The sequence below is a fragment of the Agelaius tricolor genome, unplaced genomic scaffold, assembly GCF_023055355.1.
Source record: "Agelaius tricolor isolate 1412-34295 unplaced genomic scaffold, bAgeTri1.0.p SCAF_34, whole genome shotgun sequence".
In the NCBI taxonomy this organism is placed as follows: domain Eukaryota; kingdom Metazoa; phylum Chordata; class Aves; order Passeriformes; family Icteridae; genus Agelaius; species Agelaius tricolor.
In genome coordinates this window covers 4,455,281-4,474,497 of record NW_027269294.1, presented here as the reverse complement: position 1 = coordinate 4,474,497, position 19,217 = coordinate 4,455,281, and the positions used below count along the sequence as shown (strand labels likewise).

At 41.9% G+C, this 19,217-nt stretch overlaps 3 protein-coding genes across 12 annotated transcripts in view; 1 reads left to right on the top strand and 2 right to left on the bottom strand.

Annotated features, from left to right (window-relative positions):
- The first annotated feature begins 415 nt into the window (after nt 1–415).
- LOC139602464 (interleukin-15-like) lies at nt 416–2,831 on the top strand. The gene is made up of 4 exons (XM_071452333.1): nt 416–527; nt 626–693; nt 2,068–2,223; nt 2,712–2,831. Exons 1-4 carry the CDS (start codon nt 416–418, stop codon nt 2,829–2,831), a joined length of 456 nt encoding a protein of 151 aa, XP_071308434.1.
- Nucleotides 2,832–6,802: 3,971 nt separating this feature from the next.
- ADAD1 (adenosine deaminase domain containing 1) lies at nt 6,803–15,407 on the bottom strand. Its single transcript, XM_071452476.1, has 11 exons — nt 14,306–15,407; nt 13,267–13,440; nt 12,685–12,852; nt 12,089–12,151; nt 11,483–11,605; nt 11,246–11,369; nt 10,862–11,032; nt 9,829–10,055; nt 9,104–9,341; nt 8,583–8,715; nt 6,803–8,401 (listed from the first exon to the last, which is right to left on the bottom strand). Exons 1-11 carry the CDS (start codon nt 14,490–14,492, stop codon nt 8,288–8,290), a joined length of 1,722 nt encoding a protein of 573 aa, XP_071308577.1. The 5' UTR covers nt 14,493–15,407; the 3' UTR covers nt 6,803–8,287.
- A 107-nt stretch (nt 15,408–15,514) lies between these two features.
- Nucleotides 15,515–19,217, bottom strand: part of BLTP1 (bridge-like lipid transfer protein family member 1) — an 87,633-nt gene continuing 83,930 nt past the window's right edge. For all 10 annotated transcript variants that reach the window (XM_071452475.1, XM_071452465.1, XM_071452466.1 and 7 more), the window contains 6 exons: nt 18,914–19,165; nt 18,170–18,373; nt 17,739–17,933; nt 17,179–17,313; nt 16,557–16,722; nt 15,515–16,218 (listed from right to left, as the gene is read on the bottom strand). In XM_071452475.1, coding sequence (XP_071308576.1) covers nt 16,002–16,218; nt 16,557–16,722; nt 17,179–17,313; nt 17,739–17,933; nt 18,170–18,373; nt 18,914–19,165 — 1,169 coding nt within the window. In that variant the 3' untranslated portion in view covers nt 15,515–16,001. The remainder of the gene's footprint in view (nt 16,219–16,556; nt 16,723–17,178; nt 17,314–17,738; nt 17,934–18,169; nt 18,374–18,913; nt 19,166–19,217) is intronic.

Below are 19,217 nucleotides of genomic sequence, written 5' to 3'. Positions count from 1 at the left end.
TAATGATTAAAATATACACCTTTAGGACAACATTTTGTATGGCAGGAGTATACTCTGTGGCCTATTCTATGGGGGAGTAGGACAGTGCAGGGAAAAAGTGTTTCATGCAGGAAGCACAAAGAGAGGCTGCCAAAAGCGAGTGTGGGCTTCTCTTACAGCAGTGAATGTAGGTAAAATCCCTTCTGCTTGATAAAAATTCCAAAGTGTCATCAAGGGAGGAAAAACAAAAGTAATGATTCTTGCCATACAGGTAGAACATATGAAAAAATGTGTAATAAAACCTCTTCTTCACGACGCCCCCATCTTTTTCCCCCCCAGAAAGAAGAGTATAAATACACTGAACAGCTTAATGACAACTATCAGCTCTCACCATCCATCCCAACTCTAATATTGGCATCCAGATAACACTGACACCATGTGCAAAGTCCTCATCTTTGGCTGTGTGGCAGCAGTCATTCTCATGAGTGCAGCTTATGGAGCACCTCTTACTAAGATTCAAAAAGCAGCACGTCTTGAAGCTTCAATAAGTGATTTAGGACTCCTGAAAGACATCGACAATGTAAGTGGTGACTTTCTGTTATATGAAGGTTCATTTGTATTTGTTTTTTCTATGTAATTTTTTCAGAAAAATTAACTTTCCCCCCTCCTTCTCTACAGAATTTTCTTGACTTTTACACACCCAATGACAGACAGGTGAGTTTGAATTTTCTGTTTGGTTTTATTTCAATTTAGGGAGTGCAATTTCTTAAAGGAACTTCTGATTTTGCTTTTTATTCTCAAGCATTAAAAGGCTGACATGCAATGTTATCTCACTGCCTCTGTGCAATAAGGAAAACAATACTTCATTCATCCTGCTCAAAACATGCTTGAATTCATAGCAAAAAAGTGGTTCATAAAAATTGAAAGATGGTTTAAGATTTGCAGGAGGCAATACTGTTAGCTCTAACACAGGAACAATTCTGACAATGCAACCAGACTTAGAAATAGATTAAAGCAATATCCACATGAAATCACCCACATTTTATCTAAACTAGAGGCAGAGCCACTGGTTGGTTCTGTTTAAAGATGTTGTAAGTTTTCTGCATCCCATCAATGATGAAACTCAGGTATGCTCTACTTAATTCTCTTCATGAATACAACTTAAGCAAGCCCTTCTGGATACATAAGCTGTACATCATGTTGTAGAGCACTGAGTTAATACCAGAGGCTTATTCACTCAAGAATGCCATCACTGGGGTCACCTCTCTCTGAAACTCAGCTCATCAGCGTGCAGAGAGTATTCCAAATACAGCTATACTGCAGACAGGCTGCTGACTTGTACTACCTTTCATTCAGCATGCAAGCAGCTCCATAAACAAGAGCATTAATTATTTAGTACTGGCAAGTAGTTAAAAGCTTTATACAAGTTACCTGTTAGCTGCTTTGAACCTCTGGTAAGTTTCTAATTCAGAAGACTTCTCACTTGAAAACACTTTTGTTTCAGTATAGATTTAAAGTCAGATTCTGCAACCACTTCCTTATCTGTGTCCCTTTTCTCATCTGCTGGCAGCATTAAGACCTGGCTATCTCAGAGCTCCAAGTCTTAAATGCAAATGTTTGGGGCTGATCAGTAAGGTATTGTCAGTGAGTGCCTGAAATAGCTTGCAAAAGTGGTGCATAAAGTTATTTATGCTGTTCAAAAGCCAGCTGTGATGCAGACATTAGATAGAGCAACCAAAATGCAGCAACTCAAGATGTCTCTAGGAGAGGCCACCTGTTTGCTAACCCGTGATTTTCAGATAGCAACCAGGAGTAAGGCTCACTTCAGGAGGAAATATTGCAGCTTTGTGTCCCCAAGAGATATTGCAACACTTGAAGTGTCTTGTAAAAGTTACTCACTTGTCGAAAGCTACAGAATTAAGGCCCCATTTAACATCTCCCAATATAACTTTGAGGGCAACAAATGAAGTGTAATACAGTGAGAGCTCAGTTCCTGAGATGAGGGTAAAGAACCCAGGGAACTGAGATTCTGAAAACTGGAACAAGGAAAACAAGTCATAAATATAACAATTTCACTGACTGTTCTAGGAGTGCAACTACACAACTCTAGCATGCTTCCTGAAAGAACTGGAAGTCTTGAAACAAGACTTGGAAGAGGACAAACAGCGCCCTGTAATAAACATCAAGAAGAATCTTGAGGATTTTATGGTAGGCCAGAATCAGCATGTTCATGCATCAAGATCTGTGTTATCAACCCATGAAATACAGGGTTTTTTTTACAAAAATATGCTAAGATTAACTATGTGAAAAGATCTATTTGCATGGTAATATAATACAGTAAAATACATTTGAGCCCTACGTGTCACACAAGACAACATTTAACTAAAGATGGCATTTTCTTTGCTCAATCATGGCAAGCACCTTATGCTGACAAAAGCTTGTTTTTAGGAGCATAGCAAATATTTACATAGCAATGGCTTTGAAAACTGTGCCAGTTTTCAAAAAAGTTTATGACTGGAGGGCCCAGGGATGAATGTAGTACACCCTGACATACTACTAGACTAAAATCCATGGCCTAGACATCCTTGTAGCATTTTATAAGTACTCCTCAGGCTAGAAATATTAAGGGTTGTTTTTTGTTAAAGGAAAAACCTTATAAAAGTTGATGTATCATTGTTAAAACCAGCTAGCAAGGAGGTTATCACCAATCAATAAAATTCTCTGTATTGCAGGACCCTAATTTCTCAAACCCGACATGCAAGAAGTGTGAAGCCAATGAGAAGAAAAAGTTTGCTGAATTTCACCAAGAAATGACCAGATTCCTACAATCTATGCAGAAAGAAATCGCATAACCATTTTTATTTTTACTGCTACATTATTTATTGAAATATTTAATTCTGAATAATTTATATATTTTGCCATGTGGCATACTACTAGCTTTTTGTCCCTTTTGGGACCACTAAATGTTCTTAATGTGGGTGGTAAGACAGTCTGTTCTAAGATCACACTTGATCCTTTACGTAAGCCCTAGGGGCTCAATGTTCTTTGGAAAACTCATTGTCAGTTCGTCAACAACTTGAGACCACTATTTATTGAAAAAGCTATTAAAAGTTATTGTGGATTATATTTAATAAATATCATGGACATATAAAAATCATGTCTAGAGTCTTCTTTGTTATGATACTGTCCTTTTAAAGGGTCGCTTAATACTCTTATTTTTTAAAAAACACGCAAAAAACCCCAATGAAGCATTCAGCAGCATGCAAGTGTGCAGGTACCAGGGTATTTGTCACAGGATATAGAACATTAAATTGCTTCCCCTCAAAAAAGAAACCTTCATTTTTTCCTGAGCTGTACTACTTAGCTACACAAGCTTCCTGCAGGACACATTTTTCTCATTGGTGTAAGCAAATAGGTACTTCTCAAAATTCTTCAGAGACAGGGAAGCATTATGGAAACAGTAACACACTTGAAGTAACAACTGGGCAGGTAACTGAGGTCCCAGAACAACAAAACTGACATAAAATTGAAGAGTAATGAATAAATCCATGTGAACACACTGCATTGTCAGAAATCTTTCTGTGGAACCTCAGAAATGTCCTTACTTCCAACACAGATGGACGCAGTTCTGTGACAGTGAAACAATGTAAGAGCATTTTTACTACACAAAAGCCCCAAGTCAATACTAACAAGGCAGGCTCTAATTGATGAAAGTGAGCCTACTACAGCAGCTATCATCTATCAGCGTTTAGACTTTGATATGCTTTCCTGGTGGGTGTGGTATGGAGTACTTCATCTTAGACTTAAAACCAGACTAACAATGGAAAAAACAGCAGTTTCCTTGCATGCTGCAAAGAGAAAATGGGCGTTAATGACAGCTTTCTGCCCAAACTGGGAAAATACTCACAGCACTGCCGTCTGTTTCTCTACTCATCTTCTCTTCCCACGGTGAAGGAGTGCTCTGTCCCCACCCACAAGGACTCAGGAAAGTAAATACTGTCAGTCACCTCAGCCACAAACAGATAAGCCCCACCCTTCTCCTCAAATCAGGTGACAGTAACAACAAAAATACTTGAATACAGGACACAGATGAAAAAACAGGCAAGAAACTTCTGCATAAGAATTCCTTCTACCTTGGTAATCTTTGTAGAAAAATCCTTCTCTTTACACAGATTCCTTCTTACTCCAAAAACTTTTAAATGCAGCATGTAAAAAGAAACAGCATCACTCACAATACATGGCTTTACAAACAAACCTCTTCCAGTATCAGCTCAGACATTTCTCTGTGGGCAGTGTTGTGGTACTGCTGCTCTAGCTCTCAGCAACCAAAGAGGGTGAAGAAGCAGTTTTCATTAAAAACAATTCACTTAATAAATAAGACTTTCTTTATTATTTCCTTAAGCCCAAGAGCCCTCAGCCTTGGCAGCTGGGTAAAATCTACCCTGGAGTCAGTCTGTGCAGCTGGACATCCCACATGGAATAACCAAGCTATTTCCTAAATCCCTGAACAGTAAGCATTAGGTAAGGCAAGAACAGTCAAATAGTTCAGAAAGCAGGAAAGGATGGTAAAGAGATACTCACCCATGCATTCGTAAGGAAAGGCAGAAGCTGGAGCTCACAATTTCACAAACACAAGCAGTGTGAAACTACGTGCACTTTTTGTGGCATTTGGTGTGCACAAACTGCTTTGGAGTTGGGCTATCCTAAGATAGCTGCAGGTTTACACACATGGAAAGAGCAGGCTTTGCCTGTCCTGGCTCCAGTTTTGGGGATGACATCACACTTGCACAGCAGCCATGCTTTGCTGTGGATTTTCAAACCATGTTCAGGCTGCCTTGCTCCCCACACAGCACTTACAGCAAGAAGTGCAAGATGGTTTTCCAAAGAAATATTCATATCAAGACTGCTGACACAAAGAACTAGCTGAGGTGTGAGGAAGGTGCTTGCACTACATGTGGTTATGTTGTCAAATCTACACCTAATTATAGAAAGGTCCACATTCTTAAACAGCAGCTGCAGGACCAGCTTCTGTATTTGCCCAAGCTTTAGAAGATGTCTTTAGAGAGCAATGTCGTTAAAAGCATCTGAAAATGCAAGGTGAACTTTACTAGACATACCTTCCCATTGTGCTGTAAGAAAACCTAAAGTTTTCAAAATTGATTTCCTGAGCTGCCTTCTGCTTGATTGCACAGCTGTAGTAGCAAATTAAGGTGTTTGACAAGTGCCACGAAATGTATGTGACACGATAGGGGTGTGGCATGCGTGTGAATGTATGAAGTCTGAGACATGGTGTGACCTGGTATGATGCACGACATTGTACAGTGGATTATCCCTGCCTCAAGCAGAGGCAGAACCAGCTGTGGGATTGGATTTGCCCCAAAACCCAGAGGCACGTGGCACGTAATGCAGAGAGAAGGGGAAACACAATTTGTACCTGAAGGGGATTTGATTTCTAGGTGAGAACAGTCTGTAATGTTGAACTGTGTAATACTGTATGCATTGTGTGTACATCTAGGACAGACAGACCCCACAGTGATGGACCAAACTAACTCAGCCGACACCTGAGAAGAGGGAGAGCCATTGGCTATGGAAATGAGACCTGTGTTCCTATGTAAGGATGAATAATGTTCCGGTTCTATCCAGAATAGGATTAAGTCTCTGCAGCATCCAGGAGTGGGCACAGCCAAAACACAGAGGTCACTGTGTACCACCTCACATCATTACCAGGGATGGAGGAGAGGGATCCTTCTTCCAGAGCAGCTTTCCTTCTGGTTCAGAAAATGGTGGAGGGAGCTGTCCACGATTGATGGTTACTGAGTTTTTTCTGCCCCATGTGAACCACTGCTGTTTCCAGTAAATTGTTCTATCTCAACTCCATGGCCTTTGCCTTTCTGCCCCCAATTCTCTACTCCACCCTACTGCAGCAGGGAGGCGAAGGGAGAAGCATGGAAGTAGAGAGAGCAGGACGTGGTTTGGAGTCTCAGTGGGGGCACAGAACCAGGAAGTACCATTCCTAAAGGTCACTGTGTGTCATTCCAGGTATGCAGGCAGAGCTCCATGAATTGGAAAGCACACCCCCACACACGACCCGCTCCATATCCACGTGTACATCCATTCTTTCCCCTGGAGCTCAGTTCTTCTCAAGCAGGGAGGGGAGAGGCTGAGCTCTGCCACAGGCTGCTGCTACTGATGGTACTCACCTGCCTCTGTCTGCTCTGTGCCCCATCTGTGCGATGCACACCTGCTCTGTGTGCATGGACGTGTTGGGAATTCAGCTTCAGCCTCAGCACTGGAACTGCAGCACCCTTGCCTCTCTCAGGCTTGCAGAACCATACATGTTGAAATTACTGAAGTAGCCAAGGAAAAATGTGGACACAACGTCTCCATGCTTCCATGTACTAGCTTAGTGCATGCTGCACATGCTGCTACTTGAAGAACAATCCAGGTAAAAGAACTGGACCTACACTGCTGCCATCAAGTTATTGCTCAAGGACACAGTGATCATGTCCAGCCAAACACATCCTTTTCACTAACAAACATCTCTCTTCCTAAGGCAGCACCTAAGTTCCATGGAAATTTCAGTTTGCTGTTCAATTAATAAAATGGCTGAAGCACACAAAAAAAAACTCAATACTTGTACATATTTAAGGCTTCTGAATCAACTACATGAAACACCTTGGGGCCAATACCTTGAAGACCAAGGCCATACAAAAAGCAATCCAGGAGTGTATAGAATGCAAACACACGTGTGGTATGCCGTGTGTGTGTCAGATTTGACATGTATATCACTTCCCAGCATCCGTATGTATGAAGGTATAGCTAATGCATTGTCAAGGACATTTATTGAACTTTCAACACCCCTACAAAAAGGCAACACTGCGCTCTAGCTTGGAATATGACAGCCATTCCCAAGCATTCTTAGAAAATACTACATGGAACAAGCAGTCTGTGGAACATGTGCCACAATGAACCAAAAACCACCACACAACCCCCAAAGTTAAGGCACAGTAACAGAAAACAAGAGAGCACATTAGCCAAAAAAAGGTCAAGGACCAAGTAGTAACAGGTCAGCAAGTTTCAACAATTTGTGAATGAGCAAAAGATCATCCCAACAGAAGACTCCACATATTAGCTGGAAGAACAGACTAAGGAAAAAACCAACACCAGGAGGAACTTCTTTGAGAATCCTCTAACACTAAGAAGGTGAAATGTGACTACAGCCCTAGGTTCGTTATTCCTGATGTATGAGAACACTGTGTAACCCTCCCCTCACATGATTTACAGGAATCACAAACATAATCCAGGTGTACTGCCTAGCTTGAACACAGCACCGTTCACAACACCACGCCAACTCCAAACATGGCACTTAACAACACCTTCCCAATGCTACCATGTTCTCACCAGGACTTGAAAGGAAGTAAATTCCCTTTTGACAGGCACTATTTTCCAGGTTGTATGCAAGATGATTTCACTAGGACTTGTCAGTGCAGTGATGAAGTCATCTTCAGTGCAGGAGTCCAATTCATCCATAAGCATTAACACTGATGGGGTCTGAGGCAAACCACAAAAGCTGAAAAAACCTTGTTTCTGGAGACTTCTGTACTACATTGCATTACAGCTTTGACACCTGCATAATGCTTTAAGCCCACTACCAGGATCAGTAATTGTTGCAGAACAGTTGAGTAACAGCCAGTCATTCCAGGTTTCACATCAGGAAGTACAAAAATTATTATTTAACTCTTCTAGCACAAACAACATAAACTGTAAGCCAGTTGGCAGACTGACACTAAACAAAACTCACAGCAAAGGATGAATGCCTATAGATAAGCACAGATTGTCCATTTCTTTTTTTTTCCTGGAAGACTCTCATGTTAGTATACCTTGTTTCTAAAGAAATCCAGCTTTTACTGTTTTTTTTTTTTCTTTTCTAAAGTTATGAGAAAGGGAGGAAAAAGAAGAACTGAATATACAGAAATCCTGAAACTATCAGGAAAAAGCCATGTTAATTCCACAGGGTGGGGATTTGTAGGAGTGAGGGTCAGTGAGAGGAAATGAGGTGGCACTGGGGGGCAAAGCAGAACAAAGATTTACAAAGCTGTTGGATACTCCCACCTATGAGAAAACATCAATTTTGGAAAAGACTGAACTACTACAGGTAGTTGAATAACTGCATTTAAACTGACAAGAAGCAGTTCTGGAATTGTTTTCTTCCTGTAACTACCAACTTAAAAGTTGAACATTTTACTACTCAGAACTCTATTTACTGAAACAGATCATTCAAACCGACTTGACATTTAATCCACCTCCATCAATCACTGAACTGTTCAATATGTGGAGACTTCACAATCCACGATCCGTAACTGTGCTGCTCTAAATAGCTCTGCAGCAAGCTTTTAGCTTCTTGGTACAGCTGAGACTTAATCTAAAAAAAGAAAAAAGAAACACCTTGTAAAATCGCAAGAATTACAGTTACAGAGAGATCTGTAGAAAAATGTCAAGAATTACTCAGAGGGATTTTAGAATTACTCCTCTACCACCAACATGTAATAATAAGCACAAGCACAAACACTGCAAGAACGATGGCTCTCCCCGTGTCAGCTCACCTTTGCCTCATGGTACGTTGGGAACTGGAGCAGGTCAGCCCGTCCTGCTTCCCTGGCGAGCATCCTGAAGCGGCTGAACATGGCGGCCTTGCACAGGCGGCTGGCCAGGCAGGTGCCGCTGCGGAACGGGGAGCTGCGGGCAGAGCGGGGAAACGGGCATGGAACTCGGGAACCAACTCACTGCACCGAGACGCTCTGAGCCTTACAGGGCTCTTCCCTTCCCTCCTAACACTTGGTGAACGCCATCATGCTGGAATCCAGCTCGACTGGAATCCCAATTAGTTTAATGCATTGTGACAGATAAAACATTTTCACTACTACGGGCAATCTCCACTGAGAGAACTGTTTTGTTTGGTGTCTTGGAATCTCACTGTGAGCTTACAAGATCTCTAAAACTTCACCTAATCACAGGATGCTTTCAGCTGACATGGGAGAGAATTTCTCTCATAGCTTAAAAACAGAATACTCCAATAAGCCAGCAGAAACCCATTATACCCAACAAAATGAAGATAAATGCTGACCTTTCAGTGGTTTTCCCACTTAATCCATCCACAACCTCCAGGGATGCATCTGCCAGTGTCCAATTCAAACTAAGCGACCACTGGTTCAAATCTGTTTGGATTGGCAGTGCAGCTTTCACCAGGTAAATATGAGATCTGTTGACCAGGTAATGCACGGGAAGCTTTGAAATAAGTTCATCATCAAGACGCTGCTTTATGGTTATGTCCAGTCCTTTTGTATCCTTACAACTTCCATTTCCTAGTAAACAGGGTAAGATCAGCCACATGCAAGTTCATTAAATAGTTAAAAATGCAGGAATTTCTGCATTCTTAACCCATTATAGTCATTTTTTCCACATAAAATTTATGTTTGTAAAGATCAGTTCCAATATTCAATTCACAGAACAAAAATGATTTCCCACTTTCTTCTCCAGAGGCACCATTATTTTCCCTGGATGTTTTCTTTTTTGAACCACTGTTTTTCACCAACTCTTTACATTCCCTGCTAAAACTGAATTTCAACCTTTCACACTACAAAATATGTTGAAGAGTTTGCCCACATTACCTCACATCCAACAGCATTTCTGACTGCCTACTGAATAAATACACTTTGGTTCACTGCATCTCAAGGAACACGTCTGTAATTCTTCCAAGTATTTTTGGTTTAGTTCATGCTTTATAAAGCACAATCAAATTGGAATACAGAAACACACAAAGCCCCCAGCTGGAATTGGCACTGAACATACCCACGAGAATGTTGCTGATGTACACGGGTTCGATGAAGTGGCTCAGCAAGGCTCCCTGAAGACCAACCACCTCCCACTTGGTCAGTTTGTCCCCAGCTGACATGCTGCTCACTCTGACAGTCTTGGGGGGACAGCAAACAGCCAGGTAAATCCTGCCTTCCAGGGCAACGTGCAGGCTCAGCTCTTCGCTGGCTTCGTAAGCAGAGATTGACTGGGGCCCGAGATGCCTAGGGCAGGACAGGAGAATGGATCTCAGTGAGAAAGCACTCTGATCAGAGATTGCACTAAGTGGTATCTAAGGCTGTTTCTGAGAAAAAAATAATCAGTAGATCTAGGCCTTGTGTTATCTTCAATGTCTGTAATTCTTAGAAACACCAGACTGAGCTGTTTAAGTGCCTAGAATACTGAAATCAGTATTTAAATAGGAAATAGCCACTCAGTCTAATCTTAGCCACCAGGCTAATTTGAATGCACAAATTAAAAAAAAAAAAACAGCTGCAAACAAGCTGTCACTTTTCATCTACCCACACTGCAACAGAAGTTACTTGTGAAAAAACAGCTGTAAGGTTCTTACAATCTCCTTTAAAATGTAACTCACACTGTGATTCAAAAGATTTAACTAAGTAGATACAACACCTAAGGGAGACAAAGCAGTGGCTGTTCTGAAGCAAAACAGTTTTTTCCCTTAGTTACAAAGAGGTAAGACATCAAAGCAGAGCCTTTGGTTTCAAGTCAAGGCTTTTTGTACTCCAATCTTGTAGTGCATACGATGGCATTAGGTCATTACATCCACTTACTCAATAGTTAAATTAATGATTTAAGAGTAATTTAATACTATCTTGGGAAAGGGGTTAACAGCTCATTGTCTGTAATAAACAAAACCAAGAAAGTTATATAACCCACAAAGAAATTTTCTGTATCATCATATTGAGCTGTACTGCATATATATCACAACTACCCTGTGCATTAACGTTCCCCAAACAAAATAAAAATGCATCTTCCACTATACATCAGGAAATGCCACGGTACTTACACCTCTGATTTTAACTGAGCAGTTCCTTTTGGAAGCTGGTTCATGTAGAGAGACAGAGTTATGTTTTGCTTTAAGGTAAGCAGCTTCGAGCCTGGTGCTGTGCAAAATATGGATCTCTCTGCCTTGGCTGGATTTTTGTTATAGAACAGCAAAAGATGTCTGTACAAATATCTAAAAGAAAAGTAAATTATGTATTTTACATTAAATACTTGATATTTAATAAATTGTATCTTGAATAAATTATTTTATTATATATTTTTATATGATCTAGATACACATTTACATTATTATTTATTATTTGTTTACGTAAGTATAGCATTCAAGTGCAGCAGTGAACCTGACCCAAAGTGGCAGCAAGGGAAGGATTTGCAGAGACATTCCCACCTGAGCAGGGAACGCCTGGCAGTGATAATGGCATGGCTGTCGTGCAAGAGCCTCCCACAGGACTCCGAGCGCCGGCTGTAGTTGCATTCTCCTGTCCCCAGGGCCACCACCTCATGCTGCCCACCTAAAACCAGAGATGGTGGGGGGCTCACCTGGGCTGGCTGCCCACCAAGCTCTCAGAGCTCGGTGGGAGCAGGCTGCCCACTCCCCAAAGCTCACAATCAAACCCAGACTTGCCCTTCTCAATGATGAAGGCAGCCAGGGAACTGCCACAGCTTTGGTACTCGGGGTGTTGGGTAGTCAGGCGGTTAAACACTTCCTCAAGCATTTGTGACAGCTTTTGATAGATATGTTCTCCTCCTAAATGGAACAACAGAATCCATCAAGACAAACTTACAGGTACCAGAAAAAGCATACATGAGCAACTTGCCAAATTATAACCCCAAACACACAGTACAAGCACGACCACGTGTACTTTCGGGATTCTGAAGATCCTGAGGATTAAAAAAAGCTCAAGAACACCCAAATACTTGATGCTTCTATCATCCATTACAGTAACAACAGTTACAGCCCAAGTTTGATCACCTACTGCACACTAGCTCAAGTAAGGACAGAGAATATTGTTTCTATTTCTATCACCTGGACTGGTGATATAAATTCAAGCAATTTAATGAAGGTGCGTCCTTTTGTAGAACTGACATAGTAATACTACTTCTTACAGCCTTCAGAAATGTTTAATACAATACTAACAACATAGAGGGCACTAAATGTATTAAAAGATGAAAAAACTTCAAAAAGAAACTATTTGCTGAGCAACAGAGGAAAAGCAAGAGCATTCCTTACCAGTCCTTGAAACACAAGCCGAGTTTCCTGGAGGTCGGGGCTCAGCAGGAACACAGGGAAAAGCTAAGAATGCAAGAACATTTTGAAGTGGGATGGCGATGCCTGATTTCTAAACATGCATCTCACATTATCTGCAGCAAGTCAAACTTGATAAGTCTCTATGAACTTTCTCTTCTGATTTTGAAGTCCCTGTAAGCTTAGAATGATTCAGACAGCAAAACTCAAAAGAAAATAAAATAGTATGGCAAGTGAACTCTGTTGAAAGCAGTATCTCAGTGGGGAAGCCTTTTAATCATAAAAATTCAAACCCACTTGAGAATGTACTTCTTGTTGCTGCACCTAGTGAGTAGCAAATCAAGTGCAACCGCAATGAATTAATTCCTTCAGCATTCCTGGCATCAGCTGATGCAACTCTTAATACACAAATGACAAAAATGAAAACCAGTTTCAGAACCAAACTACAGATTTGCCCCAAGGATTCAGAACACCTGACAGAGCCCAATACTGCAGCATTTAATAAAACCACAGATGTTTTGCATAGGACACTGCTAAGCCAAGCATTTCAAAGTCTAATTAGGCCTTGCTACAATATTTACCTGCATCTTCAAAAAACTTTGGCCCTGTATTCTCCAAGTTAAGGAGCTCAGCAAGAGCCAGTTTAGCTGCATTTAATTTAGATTCCTTCTTGTTCTTTCCCAGCCCAGTCTTGTAGCAAACACCATTTATCACAGCACAGAAGGCAAAGTAAGGCCTTATGACATCACCTTAAAAGGAGAAGAAAAAAGTAAAGGCAACCAGTGAAATTATTTTAAGGCACTTCATCCACAGCTTTACGTCGTTATATTAATTCCTAGAACAAATACAAGACAAAAAGACAATTTTGGAAAATAAAACCCTCATCCCTAACCTCCCCTAAAATTTAGGCAGCTTTCGCTTCATGCACTCTTCACAAAGTTCAGTTCACGCTCATAATTAAAGCCAATTAACCTGATCGATTTCTGTAGCACCTCATAATGAGAAACAGCTGTGGAGGCAAGGACAGGGCAGCCAAAACCCAACACATGTGGGGGTAGTGCAGTCAACAGTAACAAGGTTCAGCTGTATCAGCACCACCCAATCAACTCAGATACTCTCAAGGATAAGCAAACACCGCTTCATTTGGCAGCAGAAGTGTTTACCTGCCACGCTCGTTTCTTTCAATTCAAGCTGCAGGTGGTGTGTTTTGGCAAACAGATGCAAGGCAGACACTGAGTTTATTACTCCCTGTTTGTATCTTTCAATCAAATCCAGGTCTCTCTGTGAGGGAAAGGCTGAAAATGTGGTGGTGCCGACTCCTTCAGAAAGAAAATGTCCTTAAACAAAATTAAGAAGAGAACTGAACACACTGAAAACCCGCTTACAATAAATACTTTTCAGATGCTGCTTATAAAAGCAAACCAAAATTTACTGTAGAGCATTACTGCTTTGTACTGAGCCCTACATTAGCAACAAGAGCAATTCCAAAGCAGTGTGTGCATTCTCTTTTACAAGCATCAAACCTTTTACTGCAGTAAATCCCCATAATCTCTGAATACAGACAGATATGTACTACAACAAAATACAACATATATCCCCCTCCCCTCTCTTGTAAATCAACAATCAAATCAAAATTGCCGATGGCAGATACCAAACAGTGGAGCCTGTATTTTTTCCACACAAAGCTGGGCAGCAGCAGGACTCCTTGTTCTAAGACACCATACAAGTTTCAGCAACCACGGGATGGATGCAACCATCAGCTTCAGGTGGTGTGCGATAAACCCAAGCACAACCACTTCCCACCCAACAAGAAATCCTCACTTTTAAGAGGCTCAACAGTGCCTTGACCGCAACACAACTACTCAAAATAATACAAAATACATCCTGGGACATCTCAAACTGCAGTTAAACCCTTTCACAATATTATTTATGAAAATTCATGCAGCAGAACATATTCTACATTTTGTCACTGTACAGAACTTTGTAACTTGAACTTTTTAAGTAGGTAATGCTGCAGACTAGACATGCCACCCCACAACAAATGGCTAAAAACCTTCCAGCACAAAAAGGCTTTAGAAAAGGAGGGACAAGTTTAAGGACATGCCAAAGAAGTTATGTATGAAAATACAGCAATAAAGAAAAAGCAAAGTTACTTTCAATAGCATTAACAGCCAATCCCAGTGTATAAACTGCAAACTATACCTGGATTTTTCATCACCCTTGGTTCACTGCACATCATACAAGGTGGAGGATTCAGCCTTGCAGTCACAGGCTCGGAGAGATCCTTCGAAATTGGCTGTCTGAGAACCTCGGGGGGCAAAATCTTCTCAGGTGCAAGGCCGAAGGCGAACATTGCCGCACCCTCAAAGCAGCCATTGCTGCTCGCCATTTCCGACCGACCTAAGGAAACTTTACTCACTAATGCTGCCAGTAGCAAAAACACCCTGCAAAAAACCCAGCAGTTCTCCTGGTAAAGCTATTTCACAGGCACACCAAGAACAACTCGCCCAGAGCTGGGGTAGAGCCCAGACCCGGAGTCCTTCCCCACACGGCGGCCGCTTCTCCTTTTGTTACACCACCTTCCCTCACGCGTAACGCGGCCCTGCCCCTCGAAGGACACACCTCAAAACTCTCCTGACGGAGTGAGGCGAACTAAAGCAGCAGAGCTGAGCCCTCTCAAGCTTCCAGACCAAGCTAGCGCTGTAGTTGAAGGGTTTGGTACCTGCACCTGCTGCCCTGGTCCTGCTGTGGAGGGTTCCTCAGCGCTCACCCCCCCGCGAGCAGGCGGAACGCCCCTCAGGGCACACGAAGCTGGAGGAGCCGGGGAGGTGCCGGCCGCCCTGAGGCGATGGCCTCCGAGAGCCGAGCAGCTGCCCTGAGGCAATGGCCTCCGAAAGCGGGGCAGCTCCCTCACCTCAGCCCGCCGGGCCCTCAGAGCCGGGGGCGGCCCCTCACGGCCCTTCCCGCTCTTTGTGAGGGCGCGGCCGAGGCGCGAGGCCGCAGCTGCGGCTGAGGGAGGAGCTGAGGGAGCGGCTGAGGGAGGAGCTGAGGGAGCGGCTGAGGGAGGGAGGGAGGGAGGGAGCGGGTGAGCTTTGCGCCCCTGTGCTGCCGATTCGGCTTCGAATGCGCTTCCCAGCCGCCTCCTTCACCTTCCCGGGCCGCTCCCGCAGGGCAAGGGCGGCACCCGAAGCCGCCACAGCCGTCAGAGAGCGGGAGCAGCCGCTTCCCCGATCCCAGCGAAAGCGCCGCGTCCGCGCTGCTCGGTCGGGGCGGCGCTTTCCGCCTTCCGGCTGCTTCCCGAGCTCCCGGCTTCTGGGTTTGACCTCACTTCAATCACAGTCCGCAAAGTTACACTTAAAACACACTTCTCGTTGCTCAGCCTCCTTGAGCGATGCAAAAATAAAGGTCCTGTACAGTAGTTAAATTTTATTACAAGTGTAATAAACTTCATGATTTTTAGCACTAAGGCAATCACAGTTTCATAAGTTATATATATATATATAATTTACACCAGTCTACATTGACAAATCAATTACTGGTCACATCAACGAGGGGTTTGTGTTATGGCAAGTAAAATTTTAAGAAAATTCACAGTTAATCTGCAAGTATTGTAAAGATGCAGGATCATATTGCACATCATAAAATGGACGCTGAGGAGCAGATTTACAGTGTTCCAGCTATTCCTTCACAGAATATACATTGGTCATCATCATTATCATGCAATAACTTCAAATACAGAATGGTATCAAGTACCACAGTAAACAGTTACTCACAATGTAAGTTTTAAATAGAGTAGCAAAAAGCTGTTAGGTTTCTCTTTAAACCATATTTAAGTTCTTAAAATATAATAAAACACTTTGATAAAATCAAATGGAGTTAGGGTTGTCACATTGTACTTTTAATATTCTTCTTTGTCTTTTCCTTTCTTCTCCTTTTCATCTTGTAGTGCAGTACCAAGTTTCTTTATAAGGACTGACAAAACTTTGTCCAAAGGATCCATAACACCACGCTGCAGCCACTTAGGGATAGTAGTCCTTGCATGGTGAAAGCCCAGCTTTTGGAGGATGTAGTCAACACCAACAGGATCAATTTTTCTCCCAGTCCAGGATATTAATCTAAAAAAGCCATAAATAGACTCAGTCTCAAATATATAAATATAGCAAACAGGCATTTGTATATCCAAAAAAACCCCCAATTTTCCCCAGTGTTACTCACGACCAACTTAAATCTAACAGGCATTGTTTCCAACTTGATTTAGACACATAAGCTCAAGATGATCAATGGAACATCCTCTCAAAGGAAGAGGTGAAAAACCTGATTAAAATTGATGAGTTTAAAGTTTACTGTATCCTAATTCAGAAGAGCCTCCAACAATGCCTTTAATCTGCATAAAACCTAACCCAGAAGTTAATGCACAGCCAAAGAGACTGCAGCTACTAAAGCTGCTTGTTACCTGAGCGTGGGTTCCAAATGCCAAGTATTGCACATAAACTCCCTCCAGTCAACTGTAGTGTAGGTAATGCTTTCCTCTGCCTCTTTATCAGTGGAGCTGTCCTCAAGGACACCAACAGAATTCTTCTGCCCTGGACGAGCAGCCAAAATGCGAGGAGGAAAAATTGCTGCAAAGGGGAGAGAAGGAAAACACCAGTCAGCCAGGAGTAGCTCACTTGGACTCTTAGTACACAGTTTCAATAAAACAAAAGCACAAGTCTCAACAAGAAGAGAAGCACGTCATGTTTCCAGATTTTCTGCAGAAGGCCACATGTTGCTTAACAATGAACATGCCAAATTTGAATGCTGCAACCAAACATTAAAAAGGTAGAAAATTACATCATCCTGAAATCAGAAAAATGCATGTCTTGAAAGGACTCCACAGATGAAAGGATTGCAATAACAAGAATAAAGCTTCCTGAAAGTTTTCATCTGCCTATACCATATCTTATGAAGAGAAAGTTCAACACCAGGTCTTTAACTAAAAATAAAAATAGGAGCATGATTATGACTTAGAGTATTTGCTGTCAAATAATCTGACAACTGCAGATGGTCAGACAAGTGTCACTTCATGAACAACTCACCTTTTTCTTTTTCTTTTAGATAAGCAGACACCAAGTCATGCAGAAACATGATCAGTTCAGCATCCATGGTCACACAGATATGGTCTGTAAATTCAGTTACCACACTGCATTCCACCTTTGGTTTAACACTTGTATCTACAGCCAGATAAAAATAGCATCAATACATTTACAAGTGCATACAGTAAATCTAAAAGTACATAGAATTTGAACGAAAATCATTTGAAAATAATATTTTTCATTGAACCAGCAACTGTTGAGAGGAAGAACCACAGTTAACATTTTAATAAATATAAGGAAACCAAGCCTATAAAATAGCCAGCGTAGCTGAAATGTTCATATTAATTCCTTAGTTATTTTCTACAGCAACCAGTCTCTACACTAGATCTTCACTCTCTCAAAATTATTCCCTCTACATTTTACAACAAAATGTTGTCTTTTCTTGCAGATCTGCAGCAATTCTCCTATTAAATCCTCTTATCAGCACACTACCTTTGTCTTTAACTCCTAATTTGCAAGAAATAGTTTTTCACCATGAAAAAGCAAATGATGTTTTACTGCACCTTGTAATGAAGGCTCTTGGGGCTCTTGAACATGAATAGATTTAAAATCCAGCTGCATCCTTGGCAATGCAAAGATGGTTTCAGTTTCATGGTTGTAACTGGAGCCACCCCTGAAGCCACTTAACAAGCTTGAGCTTTTCACTGTGGTGCTGCTCTCTGGATTGTTGGCATCAACATTCCGTAGCAGGTTCAACTCTACGGGAACAATGGGAGATGTTAAATCATCACAAGGCAAAAAAGTTAAGAAAAGTGACTGGTAAAACTGCTGCTGTAGGATTATTGAGAAGATTTTCTTTTATTCTGCTCCCAAAAGCATGACTAGGAAAAAAAATCAATCAATTGTGTTGTTTATACACTTGAGATGTAGCAGCTTCTCAACAGCTCCACGTGCAAGCAGGTCCATCCCCAGACTGAGTGAAGCTGGCTCTAACCTTCATTCCTCGTGGCTGTCACATAATTGAACCACTCCTTCACGCTGGCAACTCCGTGGGGGGGATTTTCATGGCGGCGCCGCGTGATCTTGGTGATGGTGGCCATGGGGCTTTCCAGGGCCCCACAGGGCTTGGTGACCATGGTGTTATGGCCCAGGTGGAAGTCCAGGGTCTGAACGATGTACGTGGAGTGCTCACTGGTACCTGCATTGGAGGTGTGGGCAGTGTGGTGTGGGAGAGGAAAAAAAAAAGTAAAAGCAGCTTAGTGGGGATAGTGGAATTTTCTCTCATTCTCCTACAGATATTTAATATGAATAATTAAGTGTGCCAGTGGAATAAAATTTGGTATAAAGCTTGAAAACAACAGAGAAATCAAATCCTCAATAGCTACAAACAATAAAACTTCACAATATTAAGACTGATATAAGCAATAAGATCACCAAAATTCATCATACAGCTAGGAAGGACTACACAAACACAATTAAAAAGCCAGCCAATCCACTCAGTAGGCTCATTATCAGGGACATATCCAGTACATTTGAAAATGTACTTTATTCCACAGATAAAGCAAATTGTGGTTAAGGTGTGGAGGGAACAGATCATTTTTAGATAAAGGGTATATTTTTGGGAAATATTCTTGATTCAGACAAAGAAAATAGATTTTTCATTTATTCTTATGTAATAATACATTATTAAAAACTCATTTGAAGAAATTTAGAGGAATGAGTAAACAGTTTAAATTACCATCTTCCAAAACTTTCTGGGCTTCTGTCCAAAATGCAATATTGGGTTCTTCCAGGTGAAACAAGGCCCATGATTTTGAGCGGAAATTAGGTCCATGAAAACAAGCCAGGGTCATGTGGTTGCCGTGCAGGCTCATGGATCCTCCAAACTGCATCCCATCTTCTGGCAGTGGCATCTGGAACAGGGATATGTGGCACCCAGACACCACCTTCAGAACCCCTGGCCAGTGGCGATGATGGGCTGCATCCAACACTGCAGAGCGAACATGAACAACAAACCTCAGGCAAGATGCAGAAAAAACTGC

Bases quoted from the DNA above. Each gene is read 5' to 3' on its own strand.
- LOC139602464 (XM_071452333.1), top strand. From the start codon at position 416: ATGTGCAAAGTCCTCATCTTTGGCTGTGTGGCAGCAGTCATTCTCATG. The intron at 694-2,067 runs GTGAGTTTGAAT...TGACTGTTCTAG, and splicing joins ACACACCCAATGACAGACAG to GAGTGCAACTACACAACTCT. The intron at 2,224-2,711 runs GTGTTATCAACC...TCTGTATTGCAG, and splicing joins ATGTTCATGCATCAAGATCT to GACCCTAATTTCTCAAACCC.
- ADAD1 (XM_071452476.1), bottom strand. From the start codon at position 14,492: ATGGCGAGCAGCAATGGCTGCTTTGAGGGTGCGGCAATGTTCGCCTTC. The intron at 11,606-12,088 runs GTAAGGAATGCT...TGTTCCATTTAG, and splicing joins GGCTTGTGTTTCAAGGACTG to GAGGAGAACATATCTATCAA. The intron at 8,716-9,103 runs GTCAGCATTTAT...CTCTGCCCGCAG, and splicing joins AGTGGGAAAACCACTGAAAG to CTCCCCGTTCCGCAGCGGCA.